This window comes from Apteryx mantelli, chromosome 5 (assembly GCF_036417845.1).
Source record: "Apteryx mantelli isolate bAptMan1 chromosome 5, bAptMan1.hap1, whole genome shotgun sequence".
In the NCBI taxonomy this organism is placed as follows: domain Eukaryota; kingdom Metazoa; phylum Chordata; class Aves; order Apterygiformes; family Apterygidae; genus Apteryx; species Apteryx mantelli.
In genome coordinates this window covers 27,131,795-27,144,375 of record NC_089982.1, presented here as the reverse complement: position 1 = coordinate 27,144,375, position 12,581 = coordinate 27,131,795, and the positions used below count along the sequence as shown (strand labels likewise).

Here is a 12,581-nt window from a genome sequence, read left to right as displayed (position 1 = left end):
TGTAACAGTTTTACAGAACATCAACTACTTCTTGCATAATTTAGTCCATTTTTATCTTTACATGAAAATCTTATTGTAGGATTTTACATACCATCTTTGGAAACCAAAGATTTGCTTTTGAAAGGGGCTCTGACAAAACTGAAGAGGAGTTTTGAGTGCTCAACCCCTCTGAAAAGCAGATTGTATGTATTCCAGCCCATCTTAGCTTTTGCCAGTTTTGTAATACCAGTCATATTTTAGGATTTACGTTACTCTAAATGCTGAATCTGAACAAATTCTGTCCAAGAAAAATAAAGTGTGTTCCTCAGTCTAAAAAGTGTAAAACAAAGCCTCAGAACAATTTTTTAAACAGCTACTTATAAAAGAGCCATTTTTATCAACTATTCTACTATGATGTAGTGAGTGAACGATAAAGACTAATAGCAGAAACACCCATGCAATTCAACCACATTAAAGAAATCTGAGAGCACTCTGATAATTTCTAATCATGAGATGCAATCATTACTATCATTCATGCTTTGTATGGAATTCTTTTTACTAAAGAAGCTTTCCAGAAATGGTTCTTAAGGTGAGAGGGAATAGAATTAAAAGCTCCATTGTTTCACAATTCAATAAATGGTAAGTCTGGACACTTTTCAAGTCTTTAAAGATGTCAAAACATAAAGTTCCTATTTCAGGCTTCTAACTAGTACAGTATTTCATACATACTCATTTAGCTATAATGTAGTTCTGTTTTATTTTATTTTACTTCATTATTATTTTTTTAATTATGACCATAGTGCTACTCCTCTGCACTTTGCAGAATAAACTGAGATGAAATGATAAAAGTAGATGAAGTTGAGCTACTTTTATACTCTTGTGCACATTTGGGTACAGAGATACAGGTGTTTGCATACACTAAAGTTAAATGCAAGGGATTACCTGTTGGTCCTTGGGAATACCAAGGAGTGATTAATAACTAATACGAGCCTGCTTTGTATTCCATTAGCAATAAATCAGCCCTCGGTGGGTAAGGGCTTGTCATTGCCACTTAGCATCGTCATTACTCTTGTCTCTGAAACTGTCCAGAGTGCTCAGCACAGCGCCCACTCAAGAAACGCTGCTGCATCAGTTGAGCAGTGTAAATCATTTGGCATATGAGGCAAAAATGCCAAATTCTAACTTTTTACTGGTTTTCCAAATGGGATAAATCTCAGTTTTTGCCTTATGTAATTTTCATTCTGTAAATTGGGCTCTAAACTGCGGACATTAAATGACTGTAAATTTACCCAATGAACACAGTAACTTCAAGTGAATATTCCTACTATATGAAAACATGTGCATGCAACTCCAGGGCAAGTAACGGAATTTATTCATCTACAAGCTGTTCAGCATTCAATGGTCTGCAGTGTTTCCCACACTATAGAGAAGTACTATGTATTTGCATGCTGGGACATATTTTAGCTGCTCATCCTGTTTATTATAAATACAACTAAGTCTGCATAAGCAGTCATCTAAACTACACTAGGTATGAAATATCATTTTAGGGTCAAAATAAGATACTGTAGCCTTCCCCAGACATATGTGTGCTATCACAAGAAAAACTTCAGCCACCAGAGTTTGAAAATTTTTATGCAAAAATCAGAGTTGGCTCACAAAGTGATTTAACTGGCTTAACAGTTAAAATTCAAAGATGAGTAGATTTGCAAAATGCATCCTGTACATGTTTTTAGGTTTGTAAGTGATAGGTTAGATAGATTGAGCCCTGCCCCAAAGCTGGCTTTTGTGTCAGGTTTGTTAATGAAGTCTGAAACCTAACTACATGTCATCTTCTCCCCCGCCAAGCCCTTTCCCAAACCTCTTTTGACCTAATGCTTAAGAAATTTGCCAGCCTCCAGGAACAATGGCTTTTAGCTCCTTCAGAAATACATTTAAAAAAAAAAATTGTATTATACATATTAACTATGTCTTTAACTACAAGGCTTCAATTCTAAAAGCTATACTAAATATAAGGCTTAAGCCTTTTCAAAGTCTATACTAGCTAATGAGAGGCAGTAATGCAGAGTATTCACAGCCTATATCATATTTCATTATGCAGGGAATGTACATATAAAAACTGCAAGTTAAGGTGCTTAATCCATTTATGACATTCTCTAGAGTTTAAGGGGTTTGGGTTTTTTATTTTTTTAAATTTATGCTTACCTCTAAACTTAGAGAAATATAAATAAAACAAATATATTTAACCCATTAACAATTAAACTCAGGTGTGGGTTAAAATCTCATTTGCTTTTAACTTGGTAAAAAAGAACAATACTGCAATTCTACTTGCCCTCAATACAATTCCATAAGATTATCAAAAAAGCTAACTTGCTTATATAATTTAGCTACAAACATACAACTGTCCTCTCATGCCTTAAGGCTCATGTTATGCTGGCGATGGACATCACGAAAAAAGAGTCTGCAGGCAAGGTATGAGGCAGTACTACATACAGTAACAGCAAACGACCTACCTAATAACAGCATTTGTAGAAGCATCAGCATCTGAGGAGTTTACTAGCAAAATATCTGTCCCTGTAGGGGCATCCTCCGGAATAGTGGCAGAATACACATTAAAGGCAAATGTGGGGACATTGTCGTTGACATCATCCACTGTGACAGCAATCGTTCCAGTGCCAGTGAGGGCAGGAGATCCTGGCGGAAAGTGGGATATAAAATGCTAGAGGTTACAAATACCACAATACTGATCCGAGGTCTGCCATTCCCAATTTAAAGCCTAATGTCTGAACATGTCACAGTTCACACAGCACGAAAGCCAATTCAACATACAGGACAGGGTCAGAATAGTTTCAAAGTAGGGCATCTCGACATAAACTACAGAAGTTGTGCAAAAAAAAAGAAAAAAGTTTTTTTCTTTTTAATCTAACTTCAGAAATATTTTGTAACACAAGCTCAGTGGAAAAAAAGGGTCATGGAATCACACAGAAGCCTTCCCGTAACAATTAGGACCAATTTGAACGTGTGGTTGATTTTCCTATTTCTCTAAGAGAAGGTCTTCCAAAGGTGGCTCACTGACAGCCTTGAAGACTCAAGCCCTCAATTTATTTATCCGCAGAACAAATAAAGTGGGAAGAGTGGCAAAGCCCTGCTTCCTGCATTGCATTTCCTCTGCCTGTCACACCCCTGACCTGGGGAGACCTTCTCTGAACCAGCGAGATGGTTGTGCAATCTTCAGACTCATTCAAACCTGATTTCTTTGCAGAAGCAACCACCTATAGCAGCGGCTAATGCTGAAGCGGTCTGCTCACTCTGGTGGCGTATCAGCTTACAGGAAACTGAAGCAATTTAAGCTACGGCTTTCATTCTTCTAGTTATTCTAATTAATACTTAACTTTGATGAGTAGGAACAAGTGAGAAAGAGTATGGGTATTCATGTGCAATCTTTCAGTATTTACTCTCTTAGGCTTCCCCCCCCGTCCCCCCAAAAAAACTACAGGAAAATTTTACAAGTTCATGCTAGTTTTTCCAGTTTCTTGCACTTATTTTGAGCCAAGAACCAGCAAGACACTTGCAAACCAAATTGTTCAGCTGAGGGTCCCTGAAAAAATGGGATCATTCCTTTCTTTGAATACATAGCCAAAAGTAAAGAGAGTGATAGTAGCAGTTATGGTCCTTTTACTCAAAAGACAGATGACGACCATGCCTGGTGTACCCAAGGCTGAATCCCTTTCCCCTTCTATCTTGAAGAGATACAATAATTCATCATTCGCTGGACCAGGGAAAGGAGGACTCTAATGAAAAGCTTTGGGCCAGCACCTGGGAGACTGGTATGAGTCCTTGCAAAAAGGCACATATATTCCAGCAAGGTGTCATTTGATAAAAAATAGGCAGTCCCGTGTGACCGCACTAATCCTTCCACGGAGCAGCAGGCTACCATATAAAAGAGAAACTAATCACACATTTTTCCAAATATTAACCCTTGCAGGCTGAAGAAGGATCACACTCTACCACAGGAAGAATCTGGGAGCAGCTTCCTCACGGGAAGAACGTTTTCCACTGTAAAACACTTCAAAGTAACTTGGCATAATGCACAAACGGACGGAATGAAAAGAGTTTCAAACGGAGACGCGCTATAAATTTTGCAAGGTTCACTTTGAAGTCTGCTGATCAGACAGGCCAGATCACAACGCTAAGGAAAGAAGTTGCAAGCCAAGGAGTGCTCATTTTGTGCTGTTGCCATACACAATGAAGCTCTTTCTGTGCTCTATTCTGAGGTAATTCTTTTTGCCAATTAATATACTTTCAGCCAGGAAGGTTACATTAAGGCAATAAGTCTGACTTTTTTTTCTTTTTTTAAACCCTTTTTTCAATGTTGTCATTTAGCCAAACACTTATAGATAGAAAAGCCTGCAAAAGTGTTCTTGATCGCTGAAATATTGCCCATGGAGTGTTTATTATTACTGCATTAAATGAAACAGAGTCCTCAGCGGTATTCACTGCGTGTGTCATCAAACTCCAGCCTTCCAAACGCATTTAATCGACATTCATCTCACAGCTAATGAAATGAAAAGCTGAAAGTTGTTAAGTTTCACAGGTGATTAAACAATTTATACATAATTCAGAAATTAATCTAGGATAAGTCATATTCAAAGAAGATCAGTAATGTGATTGAGCCTGGAAAAGAAAGCTTAACTCCTAGTTAAAACTCGAAATTCATTGTTTTAAACGTATTTGCTAAAACAAAGAGCCAATGCTGGAAAATTTATGCTGTCAGTTTATTCACGAAATGAACTGCTGTGGCAGCTTCTCCAAAACGCTCCTTTAAATGTAACTCAACACTGACCTGATGGGACTAACTCAAGTGTGCGTCTACGCGGTACTCTGCAAGCTCGCTTTGTCCAAGCTCTAAGCCACAAGATGTAGGGTATATTAGTTTGGGCTCTGTGCCATGTTAACCACATTCACAAGACTTCCGATCAGCGAGGAGAATGGGAAGAGTTCGCTCATGTCTGCTGGCAAAACACCACATGGACACACACTAACAGCAAAATGCTGTAAAGGATTTTTTTTTCTCCCGCATGGCTATTCAGTCTTTGGTCCCATAACAGAAATGGTCAAAATGGGTGTCAGATACAATAGCTGCTTATATGCAATGGCTATTTTCCCACTCAGAATTACATTGATACCACCAGCTTTTGATTGAGCTGTTTGACTCGGATCAGCCCCAATCCCCGTCCCTATGTGTGGAATCTGAATTTGTGCAGTACCAGACAAATGCTCTGAGGGTCAAATATTGATCCTGCTAAGAGCAAAAGACATTTAGCTAGTGACAACAGTCAGGACCAGTATTTCACACTGCATCGTAGCTTAAGTCTAGATGCATCCAATCATCAAGTTTCCATTCAGTCATTTTGCTGTCTTGTTGTTCTGTTGTTTTACATGAACCTTTAACATGTGCTGACAAGGCAATACATAGGAAGACTAAAGGTAGATTTTATTTCAGCCCCATATTCTTTTTGTTCATTTATGGCCTGACTCTGCAAATGTTACCTGTGAACATATTTCTTACTCATACAACACACTTGCCAAAATGAGAGTACTCACATGAACCAGAAATTGGTCCTGCGTAAGGCCCTAGACGGCATAATTGTGGTACCTTGTTTCCTTAATAGAGTTTGCAAGGTGAAAGCCTTCACCTGCACAGGGGGTATAGGGTACTTTAGCTCCCTATATATTCTGTGCCATTATTCTCTGATTTTACTGCCCCAATGGGTGTGTCTACAGGGCACGGTACAGAGCAGTATGGGCACATTTATATTAGTTTTAGAGGAGTGCATATACTAGCCAAGGTTGAGCACTATACTATAAAACTAGCTAGGGTAATGCAAGTAGCTTATATCTCATTCAGGGCTAGCTTGTGGCTGCTTTGTGCTTGCAGAAATATCCCCAAACTCCAATATTAATTCAAGTGTTTGTAACATCCTAAGTCGTTATTCTTCTGTTCAAAACCCAATCATTCTCATTTTACTTAGATGGAAAAACTCACGCATCTACATTGGTTTCCCTTCTACGCTGCTATCCAAATACACATTTTTTTCCTCTAAGTAAACCATCACGTCCACAAATTTACTCCTTTATTCTATTACACTGAAAGATAAAGTTGCAGTTTCACAGTGAGCCCTCAGAGCTTTTATTCGCTTGAAATTAAACGACTAGCTCACATTTCTGCAGTTACTGAGAAATATAAGAAGAGGAAGTTACAAATGAAGTAATTTTCTATGGAAAAGAAATAGCTTGGGGCCAAATTCTATCGTCCTCAGTGAACTTTCAGTGAAAGTTCTGCTTGCGTAAGGACCACAGAATTTGGCCCCTGGTAATAAGTAGGTTTCATAAAACGTAGATGTCATATTTGTGGTAAGAAAAGTAGTTTCCATGGTCAGGCTGTGTTCCCAGATTTCTTAGTTTTGCTTCAACAGCAAATCTTCCTCAGGTTGGTTTTCTTATTATGCAAGTGCATCAGTCCTTTTTTTCAAACTGTGCTTAATATTTTGCATAAATAAGATTAGTAAATTTTCTGTAAATTCTGCCATAGCAAAATACTCAAGATGTCGCCTACCTGTTTTTAATAAACCAGCTATGTACAGAATCTATAGAAAACTGCTGTACACAGCCACACCAAAATCTGCATACTCCTGCAAACAGCACTGAGGGTTGCTTCCACAAAGAAACGTACACTTTTCTTTTAGTGAGCTTGCACAAAAATTTCAAGCAATTTTTTTTATAATATTCTGAATTATTTTTCAGCATAATGATTATTTCTATGTCAGATACCTTTTATCTGCAGCATTTCTCTAGTGCTGTATTACTAGCATTTTCAAATCCCAAAATACCACATCTCACAAAGACTGGGAATATCCAGGTTGAAAAACTGTATTCTAGAAAGTGGGAGGAATGAAACCATCACCAAGTGATTAATAACCTGAAAACATAAAGTTAACTCAGTTAAACAAAAGGAAAAGATCAGACTGACTGTTCAGGGAACATCAAATCTTTAAAACTTAAAAGACTACATTAATATATTATTTACTATTATTCTAAACTGCTGATATCTGTCTGCTGTGGTCTGCTTTTGTGAACTGAACAGTTTATTTTCTAGGTGACAGCTGTACATATACATTAAGCAGAGAGCCTCACAAACGTCCACACGTCATTGCTGAAATAGAGATTAACCTGGGATAGTGTCAAAATAGTAATGCTAAGTTCAGGAAGAAAATTGCTTCCCACGGATGTGCCTCCAAAAATTTAAGCTTTTTGCTTACATGTGCAAGTAAACATGTGTCTGGGGATGAAGAGAACTAGCAGACCTTCAGGGTCTGCACTGGAGAACAAGCTACAAGACAAGGTTACAACGTCCCATGGGGGTTTTGTCCAGCGTCATGCTATGACTGCCCTCTCCGCACGGGAAGTTTGAGGAGCCGGCACGAAGAAATGGCATTAAGGAATCTGGACAGGACAGGAAGCTTTTCCTCTCTTACCCGTTCGTTTCTGCCTCTTTCAGCAAGGCGCAACTGGCAGAGATCGACAACCTGGTTTTCTGCCCCTTCCACCACTGCTCATTTATGACTGATTTCCACAAAAACACAATATTGGGAATTTGTCAGCTTAGAAGTTGGAGCTAGCCCTATCAACCTCTTTGTTTTCCCCCTTCCAGCAGGAGGAAGAATGAATGTTGACCGCTTGCACTAATGCATAGAAGAAAGGGAACTAAACAGCATCGTGGGAAAAACATGATTTCAGCTGACAGAATTTCTGCTTCCCAAATCCAGGATAACCTGCAGCCATGTGTTTCTCGGTTACTCATCATAATTCACTCTAATTCCTCTAATTTGCGCTAATGCTTATGTGCCATGAAGTCATAGGAAACGGATGCACCTAAAGTCTGCTCCACTTGCACCTTGGCCTGCTCTTCTCCACGCACACACCCTGGAAAGCGGCAAGAGAAGCAACTGCCGTAGGCGCAGGTCCTGACACACCATGATTTTGGGGAAACAACACCCGCTATCCTCATCCGGTTTCATTCTGAAAAACAGGGTAGAGTAAGCTGTCTTGGCTCTCTGTAATCCTCAAATACATGACGCTGCCTGCTCTAATGTATGCTCAGCTCTCAATACATGGTTGTACTTCAGCATAAGTGGGGGCATGATTAGAGTATTTAGTGAACTGGAGTAGTAAAAGAAACCAATTGAAGCAAATTCACACAGCAGTTTCAATGCTTCAAGCAAATTCAGGAAAAGAAGATGTTAATGGTAATCATTTCAGCTGTGTGGTGCTCTATGGCTTACAGGGAAAAAAAGAAATAAGAGCCTGTATTCTGCATGATATCCACATATTCGAAGTATTAACAGATTCTGGGTCTTGTCTGTGCCATGCTTAGTAATGCAAATAATGAAACTATTATTCTTTTCAGAAACCAGGAAGCTTTTGCAGGCATTAAAATATCAAAATTAAGTGCTAGAAAACTAACAATAAGCTTTTAAATAAAAAGTACAGATACTTGTTTCACTAAAATGAAAAAAGGAATAAAATTAAATAAAATGAATCTAAATGACTAATTAAAAGTCATACTGTAGGCAGTTTACCATGTTTGGTGATAAATTAAACACATCATTATCCTGAAAATTGGAAAGCGATTTAACAGAAATGGAATTTTTGCTTCACTGAAATGTGTTGCTTTGCAACAAAGCGGATTTCATTTCTGCAGTCAAACACTCAGTGAATGAGTCCCAGGGCTAGAAGTTGTCTGTGTTATTAGACAGCATTAACTTTTTTCGCTGAAGTAAACAAGGCCTTTCTCACAATAAAGCAGCCAATCTCTCTAAATGCATTTAAATGCAGACAGGGTGTGCTGGGCCTCACACAACTGGTGAGTTTTAAAATAAATACGGAGACTGAGTAAATTGAAATGGAACAAGCTTGCATTACATATTTGATTTTTAGTGCACATGAATCTAGATTTGAAATATGGAAGGGTTTAAACTAACTTATTTTCCAGGAACGCAAAAGAAAGTGCATATGCAAAAGGAGAAAAAGAAGTAGTTCTCGTTTCAAGATTGCACCACAAGTATTTACCCTGGTTGGATATGTTGACCGTTTTTTGTTTTGTTTTCTTTTAACTCAATTTTTCGCTATGTGCTTTCATATCAAGTCTTAAAAAACTGGCAAACTTAGCATATTTTGAGATAAAAGCTGAAATAAGTAGTTCACAAACAAATGTAATAAAAAGCTTAGAAGCCAGCTCTAATCTCATTCCGTTCAATAGGTGACAGGTGAAAAAGACCATGCAGGAACCAACATTTTAGAAACCTCTGAGCAAGTGTCAAATCCGAGTTGTTCATGTAGCTGACTAGGCGCAAAGTAGTAGTTGTGACACCCAGAGGTTCCCAAAGATGATTTTACAGAACTTGTATTTCAAAAAACAAGACAATTGCTGGGATAAAACCACATGTGTGCAAGGATGAACTGATGAGGAAAAAAGATTTAATATTAGAAGCTTCAACATTTCCCCAGCCCGAAGATGCTGGCAGCAAACAGACCTAACTTTAGGAAAATAGGTGGTCAAATGCAAAAACACTCCACGAGACAGAGGTGAGCCTCATTCAAGCGGCGACACGTCCAGCCGCACGCAGACCTGCTCGTGCACAAATGCACGTATTCGCACGTGTTGTGAGAACGTCCTTGGTTTCTCAGCAAAAGAACCCCCTGTCCCAAATGCTGATGCAAGATGGGATTCTCTTACTTGGTTTTATCCAAATGATTTTTAAAATTTGATTCTTTCCTGCTTGAATGAATGTGCTCTATGAATTCATCCAGCTTTGCGGTTTCGCAACGGGGGCAAGATTAAGCTGCTTTATGCTTAATATGTTATTGAAAGGGTGAAACTTGCACATACACAGATAGTTTTAAGTTCTTTGGACTACAGACACATTTGTCTTTCCTTTCGGCTTACATGCTGTTGATCAAAAGAGAAAAAAAGTTGTTCCACTATTACAGAACTGGACCCATCAGAATACGGACGCAGCCTGAAAATAAAACACATACAATAAAGCAGAAGTATACTATATATTTACCACAACAACTTCAAGCTATTCCAAATAGCTATTCCAAATCTCTATACACACACACACACACACACACACACACTCATACATTTACCGCTTATTCACCTGAAGAATAGTAGATAGTATATTCCTCCAGTTTAGCATTTTTTCCCATTGCTATTTTCCTTTAGCAAACTTTCAAGCTTCTGAAGGTAAGGCTGCAGGAGTGCTGGTACACTGTGCACAGCATCAGCTGAGTCCTGGGTTTCTGCCATAAGCAGATGTGAGCTAGCAACCTGTGGCTGTCCAATTCTGTTCCCCTCCAATGAACAGCACAAGCATTAATCTCATGTGCCATATAACCCTTGACACACACATATAATCTAGTAATGCCTAAGGTACAGGTCATTGGAGATGGTGCTTAGAAAAGACATGTGCGGGCATCGCACAGACACAACTTTCTCAGCCAGAACTGCATTTAGTTCCAGAGCAAGAAGTTGCCTTTTTCCGCATATGTTTCAAAAAAGAATCCTTCAAGCCAACTTTCACATCTGAATGTAATGCCCATACAAACCCTGGGAAACGCCTGGACGTAAGCGTGCTTCTACACGTGTCCCTGTTGTGTGTAGTTCTCAGAGGGTGCAACAGGTAAGCGCGTTTGTAGGCCTGACGGCACATACTGCAAAAGCCTCCCAAGACTGTAGTAAGATTTAAAGAAAACAGAACTGCAACTTAAAAGAAAGGCGTAGATATTAAAAAAAAATTTTCTTAAAACCACAGATTACTTATCCTTATTATAAGTTACTGCTGTAAACAGAAAAAATAGGGAAACTGGCTCCTGCAGGGTCTGCTGAATGAGTCAATTTTTGACTGCTATGACTCCTGAATATCCTACAGCAAAATTCCTATAATGCATAATTTTGAATTATATTTTAAAAATACCCTTCACAAATAGTGAAGATTAACCATCAGGATAAGTGATCAGACCATGTGTGCATGTTTTACTGGTTTTATCCTTGTAATTACGGCTCCTTGAAATTGTAGCTTTGGTGTTGAAAAATCAACTGACAGACTTCCAATTTCTTAGGTGTAATATTCTATTTAAACAACAGTTTAAGATCACCATCACTGGAAAATTTAATTCTTCTCAGAGGCTGAGAAATTTTCTTTGCATGGCATAATGACTACTCTTATTCTTTCTCAAAAGCAAATTACCTGCAGGCAGCAAACTCATCGACACATTTGCAGTAGAATTTCCTATAAAAGTGGCATAAGCGGGAGAACAGTAATCTTAAATTCATTTTCATATAAGACTTCCAAACTAAGCATAGCTAGATGGATGATAGAATAGATAAGAGAAGGATTGTAATAGCCTAAAGATTTACAGCAGTTCTTTCTTTTCTGAATTTTTATTAATTGACTAAATTCTATATATTAAGCATTATATTCTGGCCTCTTTTCCCGTTTCCAAAAGTTTATGAGAAAAAATTTTCAAAGAAAAATAACTGCTTTATTTTCCTAAAACTGGCAACAACATGTTAAGAAATAATAACAGCAAAGCAAGCAAAAGCCAGGACAACACTGAAGACAGCTTATAATTAAAGATCTGACAGTCTTCATTCTTTTGGATCAATGTTGTACAGCATTTTGCCCGACCATGGCCAAACTCAATGAAAACTGAAGTGCCCTAGAATATTTTGTATGTTCACTTTTTAAATTTTTAAACCTTTAAGCAGATAGATTTGTAATCCAGCATTAAAAACATGCACGTTGCTCTACTAGATTAACCCTTTGAAGCTGAGCAGAAACCAGCTTTTGTCACTTCAGGGCACACACAGGAATGCCAGGCAAAGCTGGCATTCTATAGCCATTTATTTCTAATTTCTGCTTTTCCTCGTTTGTCATTTCTACAAGGTTCTTGTAAGAAACTGTGAATGATGAGAAATAACGGTGAATTACTAGATATTCCTGCTTAGTTCATTAGTAATGTGACAACTCCCACTTGATAGAGTAATAAAGAACATCATCCATGCTTATTATTCAGTCTTTCTTGGTTGTAAAAAATACGTTCCTTGAAACAGACAACAACAATTCTCACCAGTATTTGTATAACACTACCAAAAAATTCTAAATAAATAGCACATGCTTCTAATAACAGCCTGGATAAGTTTTATCGATGAAGGATGTAAAACTTGATATTTTCAATTATTATTTCAAGAGTGTCTGTACAGTAATTAAAACCTTTGGCTGTGTTATTATACTCATTGTTATGCTTTCCTAGACCATAAAAGAGAAGTATGTTAACCTCATTAGGATTCTGCTTGTCCTCTGTAAAAAAAACAATTATGGGATTTGAATCCATGCCAAATGTAGATCTATGGAGTTCTCCTTCACACCATTTGCGCCTGAATAACATTATTCTGTTTTCATGTGGATATTCTGCAGGTTTTTATATTGCAAGGCATAAACACAGACACACTGTGCTTGATATCGTCCTCTCCCATCTCA

At 38.1% G+C, this 12,581-nt stretch overlaps 1 protein-coding gene across 1 annotated transcript in view; it reads right to left on the bottom strand.

The window, feature by feature from the left end:
- The window catches only part of FAT4 (FAT atypical cadherin 4), a gene marked incomplete at its 5' end in the record, with an annotated part of 151,727 nt that overhangs the window by 39,892 nt on the left and 99,254 nt on the right, over nucleotides 1-12,581 (bottom strand). Inside the window, one exon of the mRNA XM_067297026.1 lies at nucleotides 2,490-2,670. Within this exon, the coding sequence (XP_067153127.1) occupies nucleotides 2,490-2,670 (181 nt within the window). The remainder of the gene's footprint in view (nucleotides 1-2,489; nucleotides 2,671-12,581) is intronic.